Genomic DNA, 25,486 nt, shown 5'->3' on the forward strand with positions numbered 1-25,486 from the left:
AGTAGTCCCACCGTGACTTTCTATTGTCCATTGGAATGTCAAGGGCAGTCTAATTGTTTGGGAGAGTTCTTTGGTTCTGTGAAGGATTTTGTGTAGGTGGAAAATGCAACTGTTATTCCGCGTCATCATTTTCCTCGTTAATGAAATCACTTTTCTCTATCTTTAGATTGAAGTTGCTTTTACAGTTCTCAAGTTATGTGAGAAAATGTATACTGCGTGGTTATAGTAATATAACCTAGTTTTAAATCAGCGCGCTCGTTTTTCTTTTGTTCTCATACCGATGATGATATTTCTTAATTGCAAGTAATGTGATATGTTTGTTAGTTCCTTGTACTGGTTAAGCCAACGTGCATCTTATCAAGCTGTGACCTGTTGTGGTATTTGCAATAGCACTTGTTTGGCTATTTTAGTAGGGCATTATCGTCACCCATTTTTTCACCCGTTTTTTCACCCGTTTACTCTATCAATTGCCTTTGTGACGCTTTCAATGCCCCAGGTTCAAAACACTCGAGTTTTGATCCCTGACTGCGTAACTAGACCCACTTACCTCGTGTTTGTGGTCAGCTATCAGTTTTATATTTCTACCTGGTAACACAATACTTGAAACATTTGATTCGAGTGCGTACTACCACCCTCCACTCCACGTTGGAAGAGAATTCTTCTTCCATAACAAAAGCCTCGGAAAGTAAGCATAGCCCTCATAGTAAGCACCTCCTCAAGTGTTTCAACACCAACTCGAACAAAGGCGCATATCGCTTAACAAGCCCCTGCAAGTGCTAGCTGCTGGGCCTGGTGGAAGAGGTATCACTTACTGCCCTTCGAGAGCAAGTTGACGTAATCATTACCCGAAATGCATTTTCATGTTTTGTATTACCCGAGTGGTGTTATAAGAGTGTTTTTTCAATTATATCGATTCTATACGATTATTTAGAAAACCATTGTTTTCACAACGGCTCAAACGGAACGGTTTGTTTTTAGCAACTGCGAGACTGGCGTTGTATAAAGAGCTCAAATAGTTTTCGATGGCCCCCTTTGTAGTTGTTAAATGACTACGAAGACTTATTTAAATGAATGACAACAAAGCAGTATAAATGTGCGTCAGGTAAAGCCCATTAATGTCAATCTTCGTGGTCAATAGACCTTTAACAATAATAATTTAAGGATATTCTTTTACCCTTGAAATATGAATGCGATAAAAAGCCACTTCCTGGGAAGACTGTTTTGCGATCCTCGAAGCGAAACAAGGAAAACAAAACCTTTATGTTAATAGCATCTAAATATAGGCATAGTATCACAGTCTTTTGTGAGTTCTGACGCGGTTTGCATTAAGAGCTTTCAGAATCAAAATATTTCATGTGACTTTTCATATACAGAAGTTTCCGGATAAAAGTGAACATTTCAAAAAGCGAATCCATCCACAGTGTAGTGCAATACAGGGCAAACATTAGTGAACCCATATATCTATCGTTTTCAACGCCGTCATGCTTAACATGAAATGGAGGTATACTAACTCGCATTAACGTGGTATTGAAGTACTTATATAAGTCGGTCGCTAGCTAATTTCACTAAGCTCGATGCAGGTAGGTCATTGATTTCCGAATCATCTTCAATAGTTTAAATAACATAGTGCCACCGGTAAGAATATTGGCAAACGTGGATAACAAGATGCTTGCTTCAATCTGACCCACTAATCGTTCGTGGAAGTTATGTTTATCATGAGCTCACCTAACTTCTTGATAGGTACTCGTCCGATACTTGTAGCTTTTGTACGAATTAAACTAACGCGGTATAATCCCTAATTTGTGCTCAAGTGGCAAACCATGCTAATAGGCAACGGGCAACTGCAGTGCGGAATTCGTAGGACATCTGAAAGTTATTTCTTTCCAACGTTGAGGTAAACGTCACGCTCATTTTCAGGAAAATTCCCACGATGGATCACAATGGAAGGAGGATCATAATTAAAATGGGAAGTTCTTTTCGTGGTGTTTATTTAAGGATCGTTTGAAAGCATCTTTTGTATAAGTCTTAAGAGGCGTTTTGTTTTAAGATTACTTTAAGTGTTAGGAACGTGTTAACCATTAGGAATTAGCGTTTTAATAAAGTCTTACCTTCCTGACTTGATTGTGTGATAGTGTCTTCGGATAGTTTTGTGTTATTTGAGATTGTTGGCTTAGAATTCGATGATTTTTATGTAGCAGTCCATTGTTAGAACCTCACTTCACTCTTAAAATTTCTGATTTCGTAATCCCGGTCAGTGATCAGGCTTAGTTTGAATGCATCTTAGTCAAACGATATTTAACTTAGCCACAAGATATAGGGAACAACACGTCGAGTGTTCGAGTTGCACTTAGACGCTCAGATTGTTATTTAGAAGGATTAGCTTCTTCCAAAAATAGATTATTTGATCTTCAGAATTTCAGCTTCTGATTAAACGTGTCTGTCAAAATATCTCGTTCTGACAGCTGTGGCGATCAGGATTTGTTATTAGGCATCGGATAATATTACAGCGTGACCCATTTCGAGAAAATAATTAATTGGCAATGTTGTAGAGACACCTGGCCAGTAAATCACGGTTTGTGAACCTAAAACAGGCTAAATATGACAACATAGTTTATTTTTTTAGGTTGTTGTAGCCATTACTTTCTAGACCGGTTGCCCAAATTGTACAGCCCAGTTTACGGCCCTCGGGTCAAAGGTTTATCTAGCCCGGCATTAAATTACTTTGGTTTCAGTAATCCCATATCTGCTCATGTAAAATTTCCTACACTTTTTTACTTGGGCCGTAATGACTCGAGCACAAGTGAATGTTGTTATGCTGTCAAAGTTTAGCAATGTGACCCTATGGCCGACATATCTGGCAGCAAGTATTGTATGAAATAATTTGTATGATTCAATGAAACGCAGGTGTTAAAGACTATAAACTTCGACATGCAACCAGTTATCAGTCGATCCATTTTATTATCAAACTTATTATGTTAATATTTTTTTGTAATCCAATAGCCGTGATTGTGAAAATAATATATTTAAACCTATTAACCAGTATTAATATTAACCTATCAGGAAATTTAAAAATGTGAGATAATTTGAATTTTATGATAAGGACGCCACATTGCGCAGCGCTGTGAAATATTCTACAAACTCATGACTATTTAATTTTACAACAGACTATGACACAAAAACCATGTTGCTATTGTGCAGTTTGTATATAGTGGAATTAAGAGCGTGGGAATAATTTCAACAAATTTCCAGTTAAGGGCTCGACACGTTTAGTGATAAGGTATGTAAAGCGATCGCCACCTTGGAAGAGTTGGTAACTCAATCGCAAATTAGAACTAAGTAAAAGGTATTTACTTGCAAAGGGTTTCGAATTCGTGTGAATTTTTATCTCTGCAACAGGGTTTTGGTTGAATCACGCACAAGTTTTGGTTTGTTTTAAACGTAACCTCGTAATTGTGGAACTCCGTGCATTGTCATAGGGTCTTGTTATGGTGTTAATACAAGTATTGATACATTCGTGTGAAACGTCTTAAATTTCTACCCTGTATAGTAGCAAACGGGAATAGTCGATTACATATCTTGGATTTTGTCGCAGATGTCAATTAACATTTAACCTTTTTAGCATGCTTTTTGTTTTGAAATGCCATGTAAGTGGACATTTGGTTTCCGTGGAAGCAAAATGCATACAGTAATATGAATTGAGTGTTTCATTCCTACTACACTATCCGTCTTTAAAATTGATTTGGTAAGTAGAAAAACTATGTTACGTGAAAGCTTCCATTAAGAAATATGAAACGACTAATTAAGTATTATAATACCCGAATTTTAAATTCCACTGACTACGCGACCGAGCTTCGCACGCAAAAATAATTTTGGAAGACAATTTTCTGATCCCTATAATACCATGTTATGAGTCATTTTGAGGCTCAGACTCGGCCTATAAAAAGCGGTTTGGGCGCCACTGTAGACATAGGACACGTTGACTAAACCAACGAATCCGAAATTTACCACTAATAAGCGCGCCATGAATAGGAAAGGCAAAACTTCGATGTAATCCTTTTGTATTTAATGGCCTATTTTTATCTTATAAGTTATCCTCAAGGCTTGATGTACTATACTTGATGTAAGTGAGGTTTGGTTTGCGTGTACTGCACTACGTAATTTATACCACTCGTAAATCTTCTTTTTCGATAATTATTCGCTCAATTTAACCGACTTTTTGAGTACTCTGAAAAAATGCTGTAGATGAACTTTTCACTTCGTAAAAGTATCGATTTTCTTGTGCAAGAAAATTCTCCTGTTTTTCCGTAAATTGTTTTCTTTATTTAATTTAACTCCCGTCGCAACCCCCTCCCGCTTTACGACGCGATTACATTTAAATTTGGTGATCTACATGGGCCTGTGATTCATCGCTTTGTTTTTTTGTGAACAATGGCCATCATTACGTGTATGGCCACTTGCCCCATGGATTGCTTACGTAAATCAACGGTTTGAGTGGCCATAGACAATGCAAATCAGGCAAATGTCGGAGATTTAATTTTCAACAACCAGTCTACAGCTCTTGTGGCATGCCCTTGCGTTCTTAGCGTATTAGTCACGTCAGTTAATAGGGATGGTCCAATTTTTTCCACAACAGAATTGGCTTGAGCTTGCACGTGTGAGCTATGTTGTGCAAAATGTGGCAGCTTAAAGGTTGTAGTGAAAAGTATATCCATAATTGGCAACGTCTTTGGGCCTAGTTTAGGGTCTGACTTAGAGCAAAGTTATGTTAAATTACCCTACAAAATTGGGGACTTTACCGGGGTTGAGTTTGTTGCATACCATGGCTTGGCGCGCCCTCGGTAGATCAGCTGTTTATACAAAAACATTTAACTGAGGTAACAGTTCAAAATATAATTTTTTTTGATCGGGGTTTGACCGCTGTGTGCATTCAATCGCGTGAAAAGGGTGAGAACTGGGCTCCTTGGGTTGTTTTGATTTTTTTGCAAACGTGGTTTGGGCTGATCTATTCTTTACTTTATAAAGTCACGATTTTTCTGCAGTGAAAATGTATTCGTTGCTGAGTTCGATGATGTTTAATCGATACAGTAATGTTTTAGTAAAATATCAAGATGTAATTTTCCAATCTTATTATCGATTTTTCTGATGGAATGCATTGATTTTCTTATTTTCCTGACAATTTGAATTTCTTTTTCATTCGAATAAGAATCGTCCTAATCCAGTTGTGGTCGGTCCGTGTGTTGTCTTCTCTATTACCTTCGACATGCTGTTTTGCTTTTGTATTGTGAGCTGTCGTGACGCAACAATAGAAGAGATTTATTTCTATAATTCGATCTTCCACGGCTATCACGTAGAGATTGGTTAGGAAACCGGTACGGGATTGCCAGACTGTACAAACTTGACAGTTATCTGATTTCAACCCCAAATTTTCAAGTCTTCGTAGCACACAACGCGATAATTATTTGATGTTTAGATTAAAACAACTTTCACTAGATGCGCTTGGGATTGTTGGTTTGTTTATTTTGACATAGCGTGCGCCAGCATAGTTGCCGCATGGGTTTGCACAGGGGTAGTCCTAATATAGCCTTGCTCCCCGCGGGTTCCTGATAGTATATCGTTTGCGTGTCGGCTGCTGCTTTTGGTCGGTTGTGAGCTGTTAGGAAACCATTTATTTTTAAGTCATTTTTTGGTCTCCTGATCGATTTGCCCGAATTACGAATAATTCCCCATGATACCCAGACTAAAAGTGTGGTCGACAGTTTGCCCACTTACTGGCTTAACGTGCCTAAGCAGCAGGCAGTGCTTGAAATTTGATCCCGTTTTGACCATGATAACAAACTTGTTCATCCGAAAAAGTATTTCTGGTAATTCTGTCAATCAGTGTTCACCCGGCTGCTTTTTAAACTGTTAAATCGTTAAAATTGTTGTTTCAAGCACCGGTATGTACATGATATCGCACCCGGTACGTGCATTGGTGCTAGTGTAAAGTTACCTGATTGTTGTTGCCGAAACATGATAGGAGACTGGGAAATGATGCATAAGCCGTGTATGAATTGGCACAGTCTTGGTTTGACAACATCTCAGCAGTGATTATCACTTGTACTATTGCAACGACTTTCCATTTAGAATGCTCCATTTTTCTGTTGTCTTGTCTAACTAGAACATTTCGGTGTCTAGCCACAGTATAGTTGGACAGATTTCTGTTGTAACATTATAGGTTATATAAGGTTATTGGTTCTTTTATTTAATGTAGCTACTTAGCAGATTAGACTTTCAGATAACACAAATGCCCTAATCAGTATAAGTGCCCCCTTAGTTTGAGATAACCGCAGCATACCACAACAGCTGCACAAACGCAAAAATAATGCAATACTTTATTTTTTAAGTAGCTATTGTATGGTACCAAAAAGCTATTAAAGCTAATTCACACTTGCAAAATCAAAATTTTTTCATTAATTTAATTTTACACGTTAAAGAAATGCTAATGGAAGACCTCTGTCAACCTAACAGCGGCCATCCATTGTGAAGGAACACAGCATATCAGTCTCCCGTAGTGACGCTGTAGAAAGATTGGTGTCAGAATATGATTGAAGAGCACAGTTGCTCGTCGTCGCCGATTAACACTTTCTAGATCCGCTGCTGGACGGTTTGATTTTCGATAAAAGTTGTTTGCTTCAAGCTTGTTACCCGGTGTTTACAAGTACAGCTTACCGACATCCCTCAAGTAGCTCACTTAGTTACAGGTGTAATATAGACTAAATGGGAGATAAGGAAAGCTTTAAATCCCATGTATAGTTCAAAATCAGTTATAATGTAAACACAAACCAGCCGGCAAACAACGCGATATCTCAGTAAAGGAGCAGTAACTTTACCGTCATTTCAAAGCCAAAGTTCAACCGCCGTGGAATTTTTATTGCTTATTTCGCCGGTCTTTGGTAGGCCAGTATCGTGACTTTCAATATTTAACAATTAGCGTCACGAAGTTTATGAGAAATGCGCTGGTCTGAATGAAATTTTGTGCTAATCAGACCAAAGGCAATAACATCGTATTTGTGGTGATTGTAAATTAGCCGCGAATGCACTACTGGGTCACATGAGTTTTTAATACTGTTAATTAGTAAATTCTTTTATTGAATAATTTATTTTATTGCAAGTTACTTGAGCGTTAAATGTATTGCAGTGTGGTTTCACATTTGTTTAGTATACAGTTAAGTCAGTATTATGAACAAAACGTTTTTGAAGCAGTAAAATAGCCGCTTTCACGGCAAGGAAGTCATTTTTAAGTGTGCATGGAATACATTACCATTTCATACTATATGAAAACTGAAGGAAATGTATTCAAACCGTATAACATTTATATATAAGTAATGCGCTTTGGACAGGTTCAATTGTTTTATAAATATACAAGAATTTATGCATTTGTTTAGCAGCTCAGCAAAATCCTTTTCTTGATATTGTTCCGGTACGTGAAGATATGTTTGCATGGAATAGTCCCCTCACTTCGTCTCTTGTAAATGTCTAAAATTGTGATGTGACTTCTTGGTCAAAATCACATTCGTCTGAGTAATTGTTGTGGCATGGAGCGCAAGTTACCTGTATGTAGCCCACAGCGCTAAGTCAAGACTATTTGCAGCTCTTCTTGCAAAACAGCGAGACACAGTGTCGAATCCAGGCACTGCAATGTATTTACACAAAAGCCTTCAGTTAGGCGTTATTCAGTGCTAGCAGCTGGCCAGGTTTGGAACCTTGGGAGAAAGGTTTGCACTGGCATTGCTATCAGCTTACCAGCTCACGTTTATTTCAACTTAATGCTTGTTTTGCTTTTATACCCTGGGGGCTAAATTTGAATTTTGTCTGCCTGACAACTGGTGGTTTTCTTTCATATCTAAAATGCATTTGTCAGCTCAGTTTTAACATATATATGATGCAGTGACAGGCAGCGCTTAGAGCAGTCAAGCTTTGTGTATTCATGTGCATTTAACCGTGCTTAAGGTGCTTAGTGGTTTTGATCGCTTTTGTGTAGAAAAGTTGAACGTTAACCTTCCTTAGTACGTAATGATCGGAAATGTGAAATGCATTCAATGTTTGCTATTCAAAATACCTTGTTGAATTTGCAACATACCGCTCCAGGACAATTACAGACATCTACCTGTAAAACCAGTAACTTTCATCAAGCGCAACTTAATAATACCCTGTCTAGTAGAACTTTGATACTATATTAAGTGCTCAGTAAACGCTTGTTTTCGACTTGGCTTACTAAATGGGAGAAACCAATGAACTGAATTAAAACTGTACGTAAACGTAATGTGATTTTACCACAATTATCTTGGGTAATTTCATGCCATTTAAAATTTTGCATTGACTTGTTTTAGATCTTGTGATACATTTTGTCAAAACTTAAGCGTAACGTACATAGCGCACAGCTTGTAAACAACTTCATTTTTACTTCGTTTATTAAATTATTTACCTTTCTCGATTCAAGCAAAAAATGCGCGTTTCTGCCGTCGTCTAGGCAACTCCATTTTTTCTTACACGGCGATTTGAAAAAAGCTTAAGAAAAAAAGGGGACGTCTTCGTAATTGGGTTGTTACCCCATAATTTAAAACTGATTTAGTCGACTTTGAATGCGATCAGTGGAGAGATAGGTTGCTGGGTAAAACGAAATGTTACTATGGTGGGTGAACCACCAGTCATACTGAAGTATTCAGATAAACAAAGTAAGCATAATTAAAAGACGTAGTTTGTATTATCTAGGGCGGTATCGTATATACGAAATGCAGTAAGTAGCTGAAGTGAGGTATTTCAGTATTTTTTAGTACAGTATTTTCTTGGTGTTTCGAATGTGTCCATAGAACGTATAATCTGTCCTTTATTTATGTTTTCCTGTTTGAAATTCCTCAAAAATATGTAGATTTAATTTTGGTTCGCTGTTTCTCTTAACATATAGATTTTGCAGAATAAGTAGGCCTGTGTACGTCAAACTTTTTCTCGACCAGCTGACCTACTTACCGCAGGCGAGCTATTACTTTTCAATGTTACATTTTACAGCACGCGTTTGCGATTGGGCTAGTTTTTCGCTGAGCTTTTGTTATGTAACCAAAGTCGCGTTTGCTACACTTGATCTGTTCAATTTGGGTTGCAAACGAGAGATGGAACAGTGATTACGATAATAATAAAAAGTACTACTAAACTGGCGGTACCGCCCTAATCTTGCTTGCGTTGCTTTCTATGTCTAAATCGTTTCTTTTTCCTACAAAGATTTTGTGATTACAAATTCGATTAATGTACAAATGTACGTACAGCTATTCGATTATGTAAAATGCGTCGCTTACTAATCGGAAAGTAATTTTTACCCCGCAAGCTCGTGATTTGTTTTGACGTCACCATGTAAACATGACAGGAAGTACGAATCTATGGTATGTTTAAAGAGAAAGTTCAAAGTAATCCGCTTGTAAACTCGATCAAGCGTGTTCAAAGGGTAGTTGTGTCTGGGAGATGTAGTCTCGATGCCACCACACTTAACACCAGGTGAAAGGGATTTTCGGCCGAATGCTTTTGTTAGGTCTAATATATATTTTTGCGGCTTGGCTGTTTTACCGCGAGCTATTAAACGATGCTTTTCTCGACGGACTGACGCGCTAAGATATGATATGGCAAAAAACTATAGATTTGAGATGTGTAAACTCTATTTCTGCCTTGCAGCTATTTGCCCAGCTTTAAAAACCTTAATCCAGTAAGTGTCCATGGCCGATATAAAACGAGAAGTTACTTGGGTCGCTTGACGCTCAAGTACAGCCGTGTGAGAAAAAATTTCAATTACTATTGTAGGCCGCACATGAAGTGTTTGCACAAGCCGAGATAGTTATAATCATAATTGACTCAGTTATTATAATATTACGTTGAAACACAACTATTTTCAAAGTATGTTCGTTTAGATTTGTTTACAACGAAAACAGCGTACAGATTATTGACTTCGTTTTAAAAAAAGCAAAACGTAATTAATTTTAATCTTTGTCGTGTAACTGTTTTAAGGAAGCCCTGCTCAAGAAAAACTGGTATTCGAATAGCTTAATTAAAGAGATATGCTAACTGCTAAACATTTGTGCTGAATATATTACTACTCTAAGAAATAACTACAGTGGATTTTAATTATGGACGTTACTACCTGTTTACCGGATTTTCCCATGTGCCTTGTCTTCAAAATGTCGTCACGACACAGAGGTAAGTTTGCGTTTTGAAAAAATCTTGAAACTTATCAGGCTGCCACTTAATTGTTTCGGTACCAATGTCTTTCTTGAACATTGTAACTTGGGTTTTGCAAACGTTGTAAATCTTTCAACGCGTTTCGTGCAGGATTTACCGCAATCTGAACTCGTTTCGAAAATTCAAGTAGTTAATTTATTACTGCAATCTCATTTATTATAGCGCATGTATCACTAAGACCAAAACTGGTTCGATTTTTGTTCACAGTAACCATCATGTAATGATGTTAAGCAAATATTTGTTTTGAAAATTTGTCTTTGTCTTAGCAGATTTTTGTGTGTTGTATACATTTTAGGGTGTATATCAAATAAATCAACGTCGCAATTGTACATATTTCAACATTGGTAGTATTTGGCAATAGTAGCAATGTCCATTTACTGATCTATAAATTGCGTTATCATGATATTCTGTCTAAAACTCTAAATCTTTTATCCCATCCATATTATTTCACTCGGTTTTCATCACTTTAAGAAATCAATTTATAAATATACCGGTTGAACATCATCCTCACGGATTTGGTCTATTTTTGTCAATCTCTCGTAATACTTTGTAATACTCGCCTCATGACAGCCCTGAAGTAATGTTTGAAACGGTTTTGAGAATTCCCGTTTTATCTCAAAGTCGCGCTATAGTATACCTTGTAATATATGGGTTGGATCCGTAGAATTGTGATACAGGACACCAAATATCGCCTGCAGTGGTTGAAATCACTTTGTTAGTGATCTAAGCCTAAGGTGATGGGTGAATTTGCATTTAAAGCAATTTTATTCTCTTACACGTGCTATTCATGTATATGTTTTGGAAACCAGTGGTTGCGCAGTAGTTAATTACAAACAAAACAGGTAAGACAACTTGAGGAATACCGAAGCGAAAACCCGAGTGGTTTTATTTACGCAGCAGCGAGTTCAAGTGTTTGCTTCGCAGTTTACTGCAAGTGCACAATACAAGAAATAGTTACGATAAAAATCTTAACGACACGCAAAGGCGCCATTAACCCGTATCCACTGCCACTTTGACGTAGCCTCACACGTAAGCAACTTGATGCTTATATGGAAGAGGAAAAAATTCCACCGTCAGGTTTAATTGGGAACTTGCCTTTTTAGCTTGGTATCTCATTCATTGCCTAATTTAAATTAAAGTGACGTTTACTTCGGATCTTAAATGTAACTTCCTTGCCTTTTGGTTGCCCGCTGCGCGCCTATGACTTCCTATTGTTTTGTTGATGAAGAAATTGTGAAAAGCGGCCAAGGCTATTTTTGATGACAGTCTCGATCTGTGGAAGGTGATGGAGTTGGGCTAGATCGTGTTATTAATTTGTTGACAAACGTACGGTCAGTGCCGTTGTTTGTACTGTCGTGCAATCGTCGTTTACGTAGTCTTGCCATATTTCTAGCTAGAAGTGTTTGAGATACTCGTCAGCATACATATTTGTAAGACTATCCAGGTTTTGAAACGCACCACATAATTTGGTGGTTTCACCATCATCTCGGTTGTTACACAGGGCAGCCCGTGTCAACCGCTGTACAATCAGCAGGTATGTTAAGCACCGGATTTGAGTTTTTGTACTTAAAATTTCTCCTGGTACTTTCGAAGCCCTCAAATTCCATCACGTCGTAGCGGTAGACGTCGGATCTTGTGACGCAATAATGAGGGTTTTTATGATGTTCACATATTGACTTTGGCTACGTACTAATTTCCATACAAACCTGGCCCTCTAATGTTGTAAAATATTAAACGTTCCGAACAACGTGTGCGCTAGAAATTTTTTCCTTTCCGCAACAAACAACTTTATGATTCTCCCTTTTAAATTATTGGATCCCCCGTCTCGTTTTTAGTGGTGTCGCAACATGCAGTAGTCACAACCGTTACCAGTGACTTGAAACATTTTTTTACATTTATTTGTGAAAAGTTAAAATGTTTTTTAAGTTTCATGTTGAAATTGATATCGCAAGTAAGGAATTTTGAGATTTTAAAGCAGAATTTATGGAAGACGTAAATTATTCATATGTTTTTCGGTTGTTCATTTCTTAATATGGCTCCGTTTAATGAGATTGTAAGATTTAAGAAATGCATCTAGTATCCAGGTGAGGATACCGTTTAGAATCTGTAGGCTAATTATGTGTTCAACATCATTAAAAATTGCATTGTAATGCGAGGTAAAATAATAACGCCACACAGCTGACGCGCTGGTATTACAGGTTGTGATTCACTGTTTTTTTTCGTTACGTCACAATAACTTTCACTACCATTTTTATGAAAAAAATGCGTTTAGTGTTTGGTTTGAACCGATCGTTTTAACCTAATTTCATTCCTAACATAGCGGTCAATATCACAGCCCGTGAAATCGATTGCACGCCGCTCAAATAAGAATATCGATTCCAGTGCACCCTACGCTTTGGCAAGAGTCTTCATTAATATTTCATAAAACTCCTGGTGTGCGTCGCGAGCCGACATTAACTGCTTGGGGTATTGGGCTGTCTGAACGAAAGCTTTTTCTCTCCTTTTTTTGAATTATCAAGTAGATTTCAATTGTCCTTCATTTGGGCGAACTCGCGATGCGTATGTGGTTAAGGTTGAGTTGGTGTTTTGAAAATGAACTTATCTTATCAAGCTTGATATATGCAATGCTGTAGCAGTAGGCAGTATTAATTGCTACCCATTGTAGCGAACCACAATTTCTTACTCGTATATTAGATGCTATAGGCATAGGGTATACGTATTACAAAATCCTTGCAGAAAAGTTTTAGGCCGTTGTTGGGATATTTTTTAACTTCATGTATCAGGGTTATACGCATCGTTATGTAATTTAATTCCGTTTGTCTGGTGATATCGTTGACCTTCATTCCACTGTAATGTGACAATTCGTTTAACTTCAACAGATACATATACGTTAGAGCTAGTGCTTGGTGTTTAATAGGTAGCTGTGTGGTAATCAGGACGTGGGTATTGACATTGGATTTTTCGTAGGTCCAAAGTTGCTAGTCATTTTATGAGGTGTGTATACAAATGATGCAATCGACAAAGCAATGTTTACTTCATTTCATACTAAAATTTCATGTGTCAGTTTGTGCAGCTTTATAAAGCGCCATGAAGGTTATGGCCTTTGTACCACCCGGGTGCTCGTTTAATCGGTTTCTTCTGTGACTTTCACACTCGTATTTGTTTCCAGGGATCCGGCTTGGGCTTTGGTTTTCATTAATCTTGCTAGTCACTCTTTACAAACTGGAATACTGTGAAAGTAGAAAGTGGTTTTCCATTTAACTGAGCCATTAACAGACATTGAAAGCCTCTCAGTGTCAGTTGTAGTGCAAGTGCACGATGTATAAAATTTACTCAATACTAAGCAATTATAAGATCTCAAAGCTTACTAGTGACGGGTAAAAAGGGTTATTGACATAAAATCTTTTCCATTCAGGTTTAATTCGTGGTGCAAGCTACAGATCGAGGTCAAAATCTCGTTATAGCGCAATCACTAGGGATCTCTCGCCCTACGACGACGATCGCTACATCAGTTACAGTGACGAATACGGTGGTAACGAGGAGGATATCATAGAACCCATCTCCCACGTCAATCCTGTTCTGCTCCGTAACGAAGTTTCTCCTGTGAAAGTGATGACGCGAGATTCTGCAACGAAACGCAAGGACTCGGATGAGTCTTGTGTGGGAAGAGTGGCACTGAGGTACTCTTCAGGACTACAACAGCGCCGTGAGTCCAGGAAGAAGCGATCCTCTCGCCGCAGTGATGGAGGTGACTCACCAATGTCATCCTCTTCTGCGGAAGATTACGAAAGAGCAACGGAGATGGATGGAGCAAAACTAACTTCAAGTAAGATTTGCTTGTTTGTTGAGGATTTGTGTAAGTTATTTGTTTTTTTGATATTTTTTAATCACTTAAGGTTTCCAAAAGCTTACAATTCTCCCGGATTTTATTAATTTTCAGGTTAGCTATTCAACAAATTTGCAATGATTAATTTTAACCGCGACTTATATCTTGTTATAGACGCTGTGTCTGGTAGTGACGGTGAACTTTCCAGTTTTGCGAAAGACCTCCGCACGAATTCCTTTTACGATAACCAGAATAACAACAGCAGCTCGCCGGCCAAACCCGAACTTTCAACTCAGAAAAGTTCAGATGCTGAATCGGTCAGCAAATTACCCGACTTCGACGAAATTGTTGATACTGTGACCGCAGTTAGAAGCAGAAGTGCCCGAGGTATTTACAAACAAACAGATTGCCTTTTTAAATGTTGCGAATTTCTCATTGATTCCTGTGTTTATAGTAATTGGTCAACAATGGGTCATTGATAGGGTTAAGTGTGAATCGACCGATGCATAGGTGGAAGTAGGTCAGTATTAACCAGAAAAGTTTAATGCATAAGCAAAGTTTGGCATTTGAGTTGTTTATTCTACCAGCGTCATAATCTCTTTATTTCTCGCAAGAAGTGAAAAACTGAGCATACGGTGTTGTCATAGTGAACCATGTATATGTGGTTGAAATTCCAAAGTTATGATTTCCATTTTTCCGCTGTTTTCATCTGTTTAATCTCGTTGAGGCTAAAATTTGGAAGAAATTGTAACGTTTCTAAAAATTTAAATAACGTGCTCTGCGTGTCCATTTCTAGCAGCATATACGTAAATGTTCCAGTTACACATCACTGAACATGTAAGAAATTGTATTTTGCACTACAGGTAGTAAGAGTGAATCCGGATCATCCGATTTTTCAGTTCCTACGAAGAATTCATCTCCCGGAGGAGCGAACGCTGTTGCCGAAGACCAAAGCTTAGACGAAAAGGATGAATGGGCAGAAGTAAGTTAAAATACCGTCACCAAAATTTCAATAACGTTCGCAGAATGTCAACTTCGTTGTTTGTAACTATTTAACCGCACAACGGGAATACGTTTGTTTTGTGAAAAGTCGTGACAAAAAATGAATTATTAACCGCGATCGACTATGACTATTTTAGATAGCAAACATCATGTCGTCCATCGGCGGTGGTCTCAACAAAGGTCCGGTTTACACCAAAGAATTTGAGAAGACCTTTTGGCAAATAATGACCGGTAAGCGTTTTTGCATCATGCTAAGATAGATAGCTGTATTGACACTTTCCCTTTGCTGTTAAAAACGCCCTACCCGAAAGTGCGCTCGCAACGGCTCGGTGTCTTAATTAAAGTTTGTGCTTAGCCCATCGGGCGGCCGAGATCAATACATTCCGATGATGGCAGGTCAATATTTCATTTCACCATCCCAGTAACGTTTAGCGTTTGCCAATCTAAGCTCTATGTAGATCAATGCAGCATACCTAATATACGATCGATACGCCTGGAGATTTTTCTCGCATTCTCAGTTTCTAACCCTCATAAATTTCTACCAAATCGTTATTGCAGTACAGTGTTAGGCTTCCTATACGATAAATTTGACGCCTCTTAACGTTATTGGCAACCATATGCTGCTTTGTGGTTTAAAGCGTGTGGAGAAAAGTAATAAGCTTAGCTGATACGCGTTGTGTTGGAATCCTCATCATTCATAATAACTGGGGCAATGAAGTCCGAGAAATTTATAAGCTTAGGAACTCATACAAACGTTTAATTTTAAGCTTTAAAGGCTTCTACTTTTTAAGTCTAAATTTCAAAGTTTAGGTTCAGTTTAGATTTAAATTTAGTAAAATTAAACAAAAAATGGCTTTTTTGCTGAAGTAGTTACCAATGGAGAGCAGTTTCCGACGACATAATACAGGATAATGTTGACCACCAAAGTTGGCATGCGCCTCTGATCGGAAGAAAAATATTTGTAGCCTATATCCAAATTATTCACTGATAGTAAAATATTTGAGAAAAGTATTGCTTTTTTGGTAACTTTTAAAGTGTACCAGGGCGATAACGAATGTATGAAATGGTCCATAAGTAAATCGAGCTGTCCATTTTTATATTTAAGAGACGTCATAATACTTCTTTATGCGGTCACGAGGCGTTGCGCGTGATTCCGGATCGTTACTTTCTCCTAGATCGACCGTTGGCGTTCCACGATACGACATAATAAACATGACATTGATGTGTACTTAACCACATAATTGTGTCTGCTTTTTGCCAGGTTAGGTACTTGTACCGCTTGTCGCTGTAGACCTGGCGTCGACATAGCATTTGTTGTATCGTGAACGTGATTCACTACCAAGCGTGACACATTTTTGACTCTCGTTCCTAAGCGCGATTTAATCTATTGCAGTTTCTGGTATTACAGTATGTGCGAACTTAAGCAGATAGCACATAATTCTGAAACTACATTTTTCGCTTCCCTATGAATTTACCCTGCACAATACAGCTCGTTAAATCGCAGAATGCAATGAGCACAAAAGTCGTTAAAACTGCGGCGTAACGGCGATCTGCCTTTCACCTTCGTTTTGTCTATACACATTACCAACGCTGTAATGGTTTAACCCTTACCAGTAGGTGTTAAGATTAACGATTACCGTCCTGACTAGGCAATGAGTAAAGCCAAGATTAGTTGTGTAAATAGAAGCGACGCGTTTTGTAAGACAGGTATTGAAAGACAAGGATTCCAAAAGCGGTTTGTAGACATGAGTCAAGTTAAATAACCTGAGTGTTTGAAAATCTGATTACCATCGATATGATTGGCCACTTCACAAAATGCAACATGGCTACTTTATCTGGCAGGTTCCGATCTTCCGCGTCGTATAAGTACTTGGCTTTCAGAATTGGGACTCCCGCAATACGAGAAGGTGTTGTCGGGAAATGGATTTGATGACGTCGATTTTCTTGTGAGTCTAGTTCTTATAAAAATCAAATTTAAGACTTGAAGGTCTGCTAGAGAAAGTATGTTCGAGCCAGTTTTTCTGTGCTCTGTATAAATTGTTAATAAATAAGTTTAATGATCGTCATCATCATCGCAAAGGCGGATAACATCCTCGAGGAACAAGATCTCGTCGACATGGACATCACCGATGCCTCCCATCGACGCCGCATTCTTGAATCAGCGAAAAATCTTCCCAAGCTTCAAACCCTTCCACCAGCCGATAGCACACTAGCGCCATGTAGTGTCGGAGATTGGTTGAGTTCCCTGCACCTCCCAGAATACGAAACTGCCTTTCATGCAAACCAATACAATTCGATGGCTCAAGTTCGAACCATGTCCGAGTATGAAGTGAAACCAGTAAGTTCTGACTTGTTCCAGCGGTGTTTTTTATTTTCTCAAGCAGCCCAACTGCCCGGTTAATTACGGGATTTTACGGGTGATGTCAATTTTAGCTTCTAGCCTTAGTAATCGCTGTATAAATATTTCAAACTCGTCATCGTTTGTCACGTCATTAACAAGTTTTTTTTTTGTATGCAGTTGGTGGTGAATCGCGGTCACCTGAAACGCATTGTTGCGTCACTGAGATCAGCTGACCAACATAAGTCGCCTTCATATAAGAAATCATCTCGCAAGTCGTCTACAACTTCGCAGGTAAAATTCTTTATATCGACGAGACGAATTTCATTATATAATTTAGCTTATTGCGTAATATCCAGGCTTGGTGCTTCGGTGATACGTTTCTGCTCTTGATTCAATAAGCTCTGCCGCAATTTAGTTTGTGCTAAAATCCATTTTATTGCGTTGTTTATATCTGGTCTAGTTTGCGTGACTGCACGCGTTAGTCGACTTGCTTTCTGGCCTGCTTCTATTTGGCGGATATGACGAAATAGACTAATTTCCTGTTCACGTTGCGTGTGCTTTCATGTTAAAGCAAGTTGCTTTGCTGGTGTGTTTCTATCTGTTGATTTAGATTTTTGACAGCAGAATGCTGACTACGTCTACGCCCGAAGTGTAGATTGTAAATAGTCTGTGTATTGAAAGTGTTACCATATACGTACATTTTGGTAGTCAGGCCTTGGTATGACTGCTTAATGTTTCAGTTTTTTTAATACGGCGCTGTCTGTGCTGCATCCAGCTTGTTTTGCTTAGCTATTACTGCTGAAACTCATGTTGGCAATGGGATGGCATCGTTAGACTTTTCCGGTCATATGCAAAACTTTTTATAGCTGCTTTAGTTCGAAAGATTTAGGCTTAAAAGACCACATAGTTTACGGATAGTTAGTATTTCATTGACTGTGCCGACTGTATGGTACAACTATGTCCCTGGGTATGTTGTGGCTGCCGCTTTATTAAATTCTGTTGTGTGTAATGAGTTGATTATAAGTAGCTGAATAGTTATTTCAACGCAGTGTTCAATGCTTCCGTTTCATCTTTAGGCCAAAGCTAGTCCTCCACTGTCAAGAAGCCCTCTGCTGGAAACTGCCAACTTTTTCAAGGATTACAATACGATAGTTAACAGTCGTGCGACTGCCACCCTCTCAAGCACAGCCAGCACAGGCACATCACCGGCATTCCAGTCGGGTACTGTTAGCAGTAGCGCCAGCAGCAACTCCAGCAACATCGGCTTTAGTTCTGCTTATTCGGCCGAAGAAAGAGTACCGCAAAACGGCAGAAGGCCGTCAGATATTCCCGAAGCCTTAGAACCAGCAAACGAGTCCGAATCTACTCGGAGGATTTCGCATCACCACCAGCGCTCTTCGAGTAGAAGTTCCCACGTCCTTTCCCATGAGGCCGGAGTAGAGGGGAGTCGCCGCTCTTCATCTTCTACTAGAAGATCACGCTCACACAGACATCAATCTTCTAAAGACAGCACCTCCTCGAAACCTCGGTCGAGATCAGGTTCTTCAACTCGACTGCATCACAGTGAGCTTTCTGTTTTCATCGACAACGGTGCTGGAAAAGAATCCCGGTCAAAACGCTCAGAATCTCAAAAGAGTGGAAGTCATCGTTCGAAATCTAGAAAATCATCTTCGTCATCAAGACGTCATCACATTGAGCAGAAAGAAAATATTCACATGGTAAATTGTTGATTATTCACTTAATCTCCAATTTCTTGCGTTAAATTAGTTTTTCTATGCAGTTTTATGGATTACTGCCAATTTTTATACATGCTTTGGATTTTACAGGGTACGCCTATCGCTAACGTGCCGGATCCCGACCGCGCCATAAATCTGGCTTCTGGCGGCACCTTAAACTTGAGGCCACCTAATGAAACTACAAAAGAAGTGTCCGTTAGCTCGTGGCGCCACACAGCTGAAATTCTCATAAACAGCTGTTGTAACTACCAAGCTCATGTAAGTTAAAATAACACACCTTAATGTCTAAACGTGGTTTCTGCGCTGTGATGGATTTACACGACCTGCATGTGCTAATGAATTTTTGGAATTTCACCTTATATACAAAGAAAAATACTGTGTTTTACATTAATTGTGCATTTTATTTTTATAGTATCTTGGTTCAATGCTTATTCCGGAGCTGAAAGGAGTAGATTCGACCAAAGAAGCTTGCTCCAAGATGAAGAAATCAACTGATGCCATGAAGAAAATCCCCACCATCACACTTTCAATTAACTATAAAGGAGTTAAATTCATCGATTTCAAATCAAAAGTAAATTCCTTTTGTTAAAATCTATTATTTAGAAAATCCAATGACTTCCAACCGCTGCGGGTCTGGTACATTTGGGTTTAAACGCCTTGGTATGAATAAGAATTGAACTTGCTTTCATATTTCAGCACGAAATCGCCGAGCATGAGATTCAAAACATTTCCTTCACATCCCAAGATTCAGAGGATCTCACCACCTTTGCGTACATCACCTTTGATGTGAGAACAGGTCATCACTATTGCCACGTTTTCCGAGTAACGACAATGGTAAGTTATTTAAGCAAGAATTTCATCGGTCAACATCGAATAATTCCAACATTCTATAACTGTGGTGCTTGTAAATAAATGATATGTGGGATTAATCAGGAAATACAACACTTTTGCTTCAGGATATGGCGTACGAAATCATACTTACATTGGGTCAAGCTTTCGAAGTCGCATATCAACTTATTTTGAAGGATAAGGAAATGAAGCAATCCTAATCAACGTTACCAACTAAGCGAAGATTGCCAGTTGCGCTTTTAGCTTTCAAACGTTTACTTGGGCGTGGCTTTGCCGTCGCTGTATCTGTTACTTGTACGCGTGGACCAATTACACTGCATTCCAAACTCTGGAAAACTCCGAACAGCCGCATTTTAGTATTGTGTTATGGTTCACTCAGTGGTTCAGCGCAACACTGTTTTTGATTGTACCGTCGAGGTAACACACAGGCCACAGTGAAATATTTTATTCCATTTGCTGTTAATATCGCATTGTTATCAGATCGATGTAATTGCGCAGCCGTTTCACCGTGATTTGCATCGTAAGTTTTTGTAATTCCTTTTTTTATTGAATCATGCATGGGGTTCTTACATCATTTCATCACTCGCACCGCACGGATGCTCATGTGACGGATTTCCACGATATTCCTTTACATTCGTTACTGAGATTGTGCGCATAATGTTGCTCCTACTGGTCAGTGTTTTATGCAGTTATTCTGAATTTACTGAATCATGTCTTCTTCGAATACCTTGTTATTTACTTTTTCGTATTTGTTGTTATTTGTATTCTTCTAAATAAGGAAACTATAAGTTAAAATAAAAAGCGAAATGAGCCAAAAGCTGAGGAGCACTGGCTAAGGTGACATACACTAAAACCTGGTAATAGTAAGTCCACCAAAGTTTATTCACAACTTCAACCATCCTCAAATACATGTCGCCTTAACACGATTAGAAAAACATTTTGAAATCGTTGTCACAGATCAAATTTAGAAAATAGCCTGGCAGGCAAAAATGCACAGTCACAGAGAATATTACCCAAAATATAGTCTTCATCTTTCAAAGGCTTCAGAAGTTTCCTTAAATAACTGTCATAATACTTTATGCTTCAACAACCATGAACCACATATAAAAATTTTGAGCTTCAATTACAAAAGTCAGTCACTGTATTGCAAACAACAGTCAGTGGAGTGTTGCAAACCCAGCTGGAATAAAATTTAATGCTGAAATTAGTTCTTTTTAACTTTCTTGCTGTATTTTCTTTTGCTTAAATAATACAGCAATAAGGGAACGTCAATCGAAGGCATACACCAAAGTGCAAATAATCCCCATTCCATCTGAAAGTAAATGCATTCATGTCTCAATGTATTAATTAGTTCTGTATCTAATATCAGTATCCAATCCATACTTTGCAGAATGTACAGTTACCATTTAGTTTGTAATCAGCCAAACTAGCTCACCATATGAGATGCGTGTAATCTGTTGTACTCCTTTAGGGACAGGATTTCCTGCTCTCCGATTTCATTGCTGTAGCCAAACTGCAAGTATATACAAAAAAAGACATGAACTTGTAAATGGAATGGGCACCAACAATTATTGAGCCTGAATTCAAAAGTAACATTGAAATCAACTTACAGTGACATCAACTCCCTTTTCAGAGACATACTGCACGACAGCAGATGTGAAGTTAAAATCACCCGCCCGAAGAGGCTGTACAACGATGGCATGAGTAACATTGCTTCCAGCATTAATCCTGCTCCACTTCACACTCGTCATCCCTGATATCAGTTCAAAATCACTCTCATGGAACGATGAGTCAGCAAGTTCAACATCAGTGGCAACTCTGATTACAACAAATCTAAGTCAGAGTTGGGGTGACATATACTTCTGCACTACCACATTAGGACCAATCGTTGAGGAATTATTTTGTCATTACTTTCTCTGTCACCTTCTAACTCCTTCCCATTTAGGCCACAAGTAGGAATACAAAAGCAATAGAGACCCCACTAGTGTCGATAGGTTGTATTACATGTATCATATTTCATATGTTCTCATACCAATACACCAATAAAGTAAGTCAATATCAAGCTTAAAATACTGTACATCTTAAAATAGTTCTACACATTGATACTATGAAGTTACTATGCTAAGGTCTTACCCATCTCCAATATTATATAGGTTGTATTCTATTGCTAGATCATTTCTCTCAGTAATAATGTCATTTAAAATGCGTTTAACAAGTATAATCTTTGCTTTCTCATCATCTCCTTTGGCAAAAGCAGTCAGTAACAACAGCACAATACCCAAATACAATTTCATCTCTACAATACAAAATGTTTGTGGCACTGGTAATTAGTATCTGCAATATAAAAAAACTTAATATTAAAAAAACACTTAAAACCCCCAGCAATGACCAAGATGATAATCTTTCCAAGCAATTCTATACAACTTATTATCACTCTCAAGAGATATTTAATTATTACACCCAAGGTGCGATGGCAGGCGAAAAACTGCACACCTAAAAATCTCTTCAAAAAGACCAGATGGATGATGCGTGCAAAGACACATATTTTAGTGTGATGGCGGAAACCAAAGCCTTAATTCTTTGTTTATTTATTGTAAATTGGCGTTCAAACAACCAGCTTTTCTTTATTATATACACAATAAATGGGCGTGAAGATAAAAAATTTGGCATACACTTTGACGAACCTTTAGCATGCAACTACTACATTTTACAATATACAATAATTTTGTTTCTGATTGATTGCAAAAAATGCTTAAAATTTGCCATACAACTGCAACAGTCTAGCAGTTGATTGGCTTAACTGGAAATTATGGCGGTTTTTAACAAATTTTGGCATAATGACATGAACTGAAGCCTTAATTGTTTGGTTATTTTTTCTAAATTGACGTTCAAACAACCGGCCCTTCTTTGTGCATTTATTCCAAGGCAGCAAGAAGATGACAAGTTAGGTGTGCACATTGGCGATTCTCGCGTGTGCAGGTGCCACACTTTCCATTATGGTTGACGGGCAGGCAAGTGACTATGGCTCATTAGCCTAATGGCTTTCTTCTTCCACACTTATAACTTTGTAGTTCTAGTGCAGAAGAGCACAAACACGTGATGCATTTGTATATATAAACCCTGCAACTCAAATTTTGACGTCATTTCATTTTTCACTTCTGCACTAGGCCAAGACTTAACTTTGTGAACCGAGCACGGAATATCAACTTTTTTGAACATTTTTGCATATCTATAACTGGCCAAGTAATAATTCCGTGCATGCCTACCTTATTCTTCGACAATTTGAAAACTTTGATGTTTTCTTACCAAACACAAATTATTTTATATAAAGTTATTAAAAGATATTGCAGCCTTTAGAAATTAGATAGTAGATTTAGATTATTATTATTCAGATATTGAGCCTTGTACAAGATCTATAAAATTGTTAAGTGTGTTGAAATTAAAAAAATTAACTTGCTGCTAACTGATAAAAATAATTTGATGTAATAAATGAAACATAAATATGCTTTAGCTATCCTTCTAACAACACCAGTGTGGTAATTTTATGTAATTTTCGCTTGCCACACACGTCATGACCCGGAACCAAAATGATAACTTTCCCATCACACACGTAACTTCACAGTAACCAGCGCTAAAGAGCAAATTTAAACATTGACATCTCATATTTTAAATGAAAAAAAACTAGTCTAACCAAGCTAAGTTTACACGGTTCAAAAAAGTTTGTCAACTAAAACATGCTAGTTGTATTGTTTTTTGCTAAAACGTTACTTTCGTTTGTTGCTCCCGAAAGTTGCATTTCCCGATTTTAGGTAGCTTTCGTAAGTTCCACTACACGGTGTAAACGTAGCCTTATGTTTATTTTAATCAAGCTCAAAAATGTAAAATCTCAATTTTTTTTCTTTTCTTCTTTTTTGTTAAAAGAATCGTGTTGTGAAATTATTTTAGTCAACTAATTTACCAAGATGACCGGGCGTGTTATGCGTGAGCCCAACTGATCAGTGCACTGAAATAACGCAGTTCTGTGACTCAGACAAACTATTGTAGCCTATGTCTAAAACATATGTTTACAAACAAAATGAAACGTAAGTTATTATAAAACCTTTCACATGATATTTCTTTATGTTGACAAATCAGATTGGTTGTATTTTGAAAAGACGTTCTGCATTTGTATTTATTGTAATATTATTTGTTATTAAGTTATGCAACGTCATAATGCCCTACCCAGCGAACTATGGACTTATACAGCAGTATGCACTTATTTGAAAATCTTTTAATAAATTCCAATTTTGTTGCTTTCTTAAAGAAAAATTGTTAATTTGGCTTTGGCTCAGTGTTATAGGATATGGGCTATGGCAGTGGTTCTCAACCTTATTATTACCGCGTACCACCTCGAGGTTCTATGACCTTGTTACGTACCAACAAATTATCGAAAAATTCAGCTTTACTCAAACTGTATATAGGATTATTAACGCGGGCGGATTAGCAAATAAGTTGGCCCGGCATTTTCGAAACAAATGCGCCCCACTCTCGAAGATGTTCAAGTTATGACAAAAAAAGGTCACCACGCCGGGCTAATCTACCCCTGATTAATAAATGAAAAAAAGAAAAAAAAAGGTCACCACGCCGGGCTAATCTACCCCTGGTTGCAATTGTTTCTTCTCCACCAGTTGATCTAGGCGCGGTGCAATTAAGCTCATAGCGCATTGGAAATCGTGTCCAGGAGTTTCAAGGCGATTTCGACTCTTGGTTTTGATGCTCATCAAGGAAGAGAATCCCTGCTCACACTCCCATGTAAGCTGCTGGGAAAAACTAACAGCTGCGGAATAGCGTTACGAGCCAAAATCTCGTATGTAGAGGCCATGCTCCGACAGAAGTTTATTGGAGAAGATTCCTTGTGCGTTGTTTTTGCTGTCTTATCAGATTGAATGTCAATGATATCTTTTTGCTCCTCCGTTCCTACAGGTAGAAGAGTTGGATTAACGGGGAACGGATTTGTGAAGTATGCACAGCATGCCATGTGCGGAAAATAATGTATTAATTCGGATCTGAGCTGTTCCAGATGACATCCGATTCCTTGACATAATTTCAGCAATGTTGACAAATCAGCAATGTCAGTAGACATTTCTTTTATTCGGCACTTTACAGTGTCATTGGAAAGAGACACATCTTTTTCTCCAATCAGGCGCCGGACAAGTACTTTTGCTGCTGGTAGGTTTAGCGTCTCGGCAATGGTATGAGCCTTCAAGTTTTAGGCCACGAGAAGGGAAACTTCATAGGATGCTTTGACAATTCCTGCCATATTTTGGTAGTTCTGTCCTATCTGGTCTAAGCGCTGTTTCTTTACATTCTCACCAAGTCGCTTGGGATAGCTCTCGTTTCTATCCTTCTTTTCTTTGTGGTTTGACTCAAACTGGCGTTTAAGCAGACTTTGCTTCACAGCCGCATTCGAAAAAGTTTTCATGCAGACTACGC

At 38.2% G+C, this 25,486-nt stretch overlaps 2 protein-coding genes across 2 annotated transcripts in view; one reads left to right on the plus strand and one right to left on the minus strand.

Moving 5' to 3' along the window:
• LOC143446916 (uncharacterized) overlaps positions 1-20,831 on the plus strand; it is a 44,543-nt gene extending 23,712 nt beyond the window's left edge. Inside the window, exons 18-29 of the mRNA XM_076946774.1 lie at positions 13,676-14,086; positions 14,261-14,473; positions 14,950-15,068; positions 15,226-15,319; positions 16,931-17,034; positions 17,169-17,426; positions 17,607-17,720; positions 18,506-19,147; positions 19,256-19,423; positions 19,578-19,736; positions 19,862-19,999; positions 20,122-20,831. Coding sequence (XP_076802889.1) covers positions 13,676-14,086; positions 14,261-14,473; positions 14,950-15,068; positions 15,226-15,319; positions 16,931-17,034; positions 17,169-17,426; positions 17,607-17,720; positions 18,506-19,147; positions 19,256-19,423; positions 19,578-19,736; positions 19,862-19,999; positions 20,122-20,214 — 2,513 coding nt within the window. The 3' untranslated portion in view covers positions 20,215-20,831. The remainder of the gene's footprint in view (positions 1-13,675; positions 14,087-14,260; positions 14,474-14,949; positions 15,069-15,225; positions 15,320-16,930; positions 17,035-17,168; positions 17,427-17,606; positions 17,721-18,505; positions 19,148-19,255; positions 19,424-19,577; positions 19,737-19,861; positions 20,000-20,121) is intronic.
• Positions 20,832-20,872: 41 nt separating this feature from the next.
• Positions 20,873-22,367, minus strand: LOC143446917 (translocon-associated protein subunit beta-like). The gene is made up of 4 exons (XM_076946775.1): positions 22,148-22,367; positions 21,625-21,832; positions 21,450-21,527; positions 20,873-21,326 (listed from the first exon to the last, which is right to left on the minus strand). Exons 1-4 carry the CDS (start codon positions 22,306-22,308, stop codon positions 21,219-21,221), a joined length of 555 nt encoding a protein of 184 aa, XP_076802890.1. The 5' UTR covers positions 22,309-22,367; the 3' UTR covers positions 20,873-21,218.
• Between the last annotated feature and the right edge of the window lie 3,119 nt (positions 22,368-25,486).

The sequence above is a fragment of the Clavelina lepadiformis genome, chromosome 2 (assembly GCF_947623445.1).
Source record: "Clavelina lepadiformis chromosome 2, kaClaLepa1.1, whole genome shotgun sequence".
Classification (NCBI taxonomy): Eukaryota; Metazoa; Chordata; class Ascidiacea; order Aplousobranchia; family Clavelinidae; genus Clavelina; species Clavelina lepadiformis.